This window comes from Propithecus coquereli, unplaced genomic scaffold, assembly GCF_000956105.1.
Source record: "Propithecus coquereli isolate 6110/MARCELLA unplaced genomic scaffold, Pcoq_1.0 Scaffold196, whole genome shotgun sequence".
In the NCBI taxonomy this organism is placed as follows: Eukaryota; Metazoa; Chordata; class Mammalia; order Primates; family Indriidae; genus Propithecus; species Propithecus coquereli.
Genome location: NW_012144522.1, coordinates 2,107,760 through 2,109,523, shown reverse-complemented (window position 1 = coordinate 2,109,523; position 1,764 = coordinate 2,107,760). Strand labels below are relative to the sequence as shown.

The window sequence follows — 1,764 nt, the reverse complement described above, 5'->3', positions numbered from 1 at the left end:
CCTTGCCACATTCATTACATTTGTAAGGTTTCTCTCCAGTATGAATTCTCTGATGAATTGTAAGATTTGAATTTTGGCTAAAGGCCTTGCCACATACATTACATTTATATGGTTTCTCTCCAGTATGGATTCGCTGATGTCGAGTAAGGCGCGAACACCAGTTAAAGGATTTGCCACATTCATTACATTTGTAAGGTTTCCCTCTATCATGAATTTTCTGATGATCCCCCAGGCTTGAGCTTTGAATAAAACGATTATCACGTGTACCAGATTCATCATGTTTCTTTTCAGTATGTGTTTTCTGGTGTCTAGTAAGATGTACAAGTTGTGCAAAGGCTTTACCACACTCATTACATTTATAAGGTTTCTCTCCAGTATGGTTTCTCTTATGTTTAGTTAGGCTTGAACGCACAGTAAAGGCTTTGCCACACTCGTTACATTTATGAGGTTTCTCACCAGTATGGATTCTCTGATGTTCCACAAGACTTGAACTTCGGATAAAACCCTTATCACATTCACTACATTTGTGTGGTTTTTCTCCAGTATGAATTCTCTGATGTTTCATAAGGCTTGTGATGTGAATAAAAGCCTTGCCACACACATTACACCTGCATGGTTTCTCTCCAGGGTGTACATTCTGATGCTTGGTAAGGTGTGAGCACTGCTTAAAGGCTTTGCCACATTCTTTACATTTATAAGGTTTCTCCCCTGTATGAATCCTTCGGTGAATCCTGAGGGTAGACCACTGCCTAAAGACCTTGCCACATTCAATACATTTGTATGGTTTCTCTCCAGTATGAATTCTCTCATGATCCCACAGATGTGAGCATTTGGTAAAACCCTTACCACATTCATTACATTTGTAAGGTTTCTCTCCAGTATGTATTCTCTCATGACGCCAAAGGTCTGAACATTTGATGAAAGCCTTACCACATTCATTACATTTGTGGAGTTTCTCTCCAGTATGAATTCTCCAATGATTTACAAGGTGAGAATTTTGATTAAAGTCCTTGCCACACATATTACATTTATATGGTTTCTCTCCAGTATGGATTCTTTGATGTCTTGTTAGGTTTGAGAACTGCTTAAAAGCTTTACCACACTCGTTACATTTGTAAGGTCTCTGTTCAGAATGAATTCTCCGATGACTCATGAGAACTGAATATTGGCTGAACGTCTTCCCACGTTTATTACATTTATACGGTTTTTCTCTGTGTATTTTCTGCTGCTGAGTAAACAATGAAGTATTCACAAAAATCTCATATTTATGACAAATGTTGGTTTTGACACTAGGAGGAAATCTTTTAAGTGGTGAAACTGAGGAACAATTTTTAATAAACTGCTCAACTTGATTATATTTATAAATTTTCTCTTCATTTTGAAATCTCTGCAAATGTGACTGAAAGCTTAATCCAATCGTATTTTCAAAACATTTCATATACCTGTTTCCTGCACAGACTATGTTGTTTTTTATTTTTAACAGATTTCTTAAAAATGACTTCCCATGCTTATAATATTGAGTTGTAGTTTTTTTTACAGAAACACTCTGCTTTAAAGGTAAATTAATCCAGGATTTGCTGTTCTGATGATCTTTTCTACCACTAAGATTTATGTTATCAGTTGTGAGAATTCCTTTGGAATTTCCTTCTTCATATCCACACTTACTCTTAAATTCATACATATTTCCCCAAGCTTCCCGGAAGTCAAAATCCTCAGTGCAATGGTTTTCATGTCTTTGCAACAGAACTGGATGATATAATTCTC

General features: G+C 36.3%; 1 protein-coding gene across 1 annotated transcript in view; it reads right to left on the bottom strand.

Moving 5' to 3' along the window:
• The window catches only part of LOC105809515 (zinc finger protein 208-like), a 59,156-nt gene that overhangs the window by 15,617 nt on the left and 41,775 nt on the right, over positions 1 to 1,764 (bottom strand). The window contains exons 5-6 of the mRNA XM_012643337.1: positions 280 to 1,158; positions 7 to 195 (exon numbers count right to left, since the gene is read on the bottom strand). Of these exons, the coding sequence (XP_012498791.1) occupies positions 7 to 195; positions 280 to 1,158 (1,068 nt within the window). The remainder of the gene's footprint in view (positions 1 to 6; positions 196 to 279; positions 1,159 to 1,764) is intronic.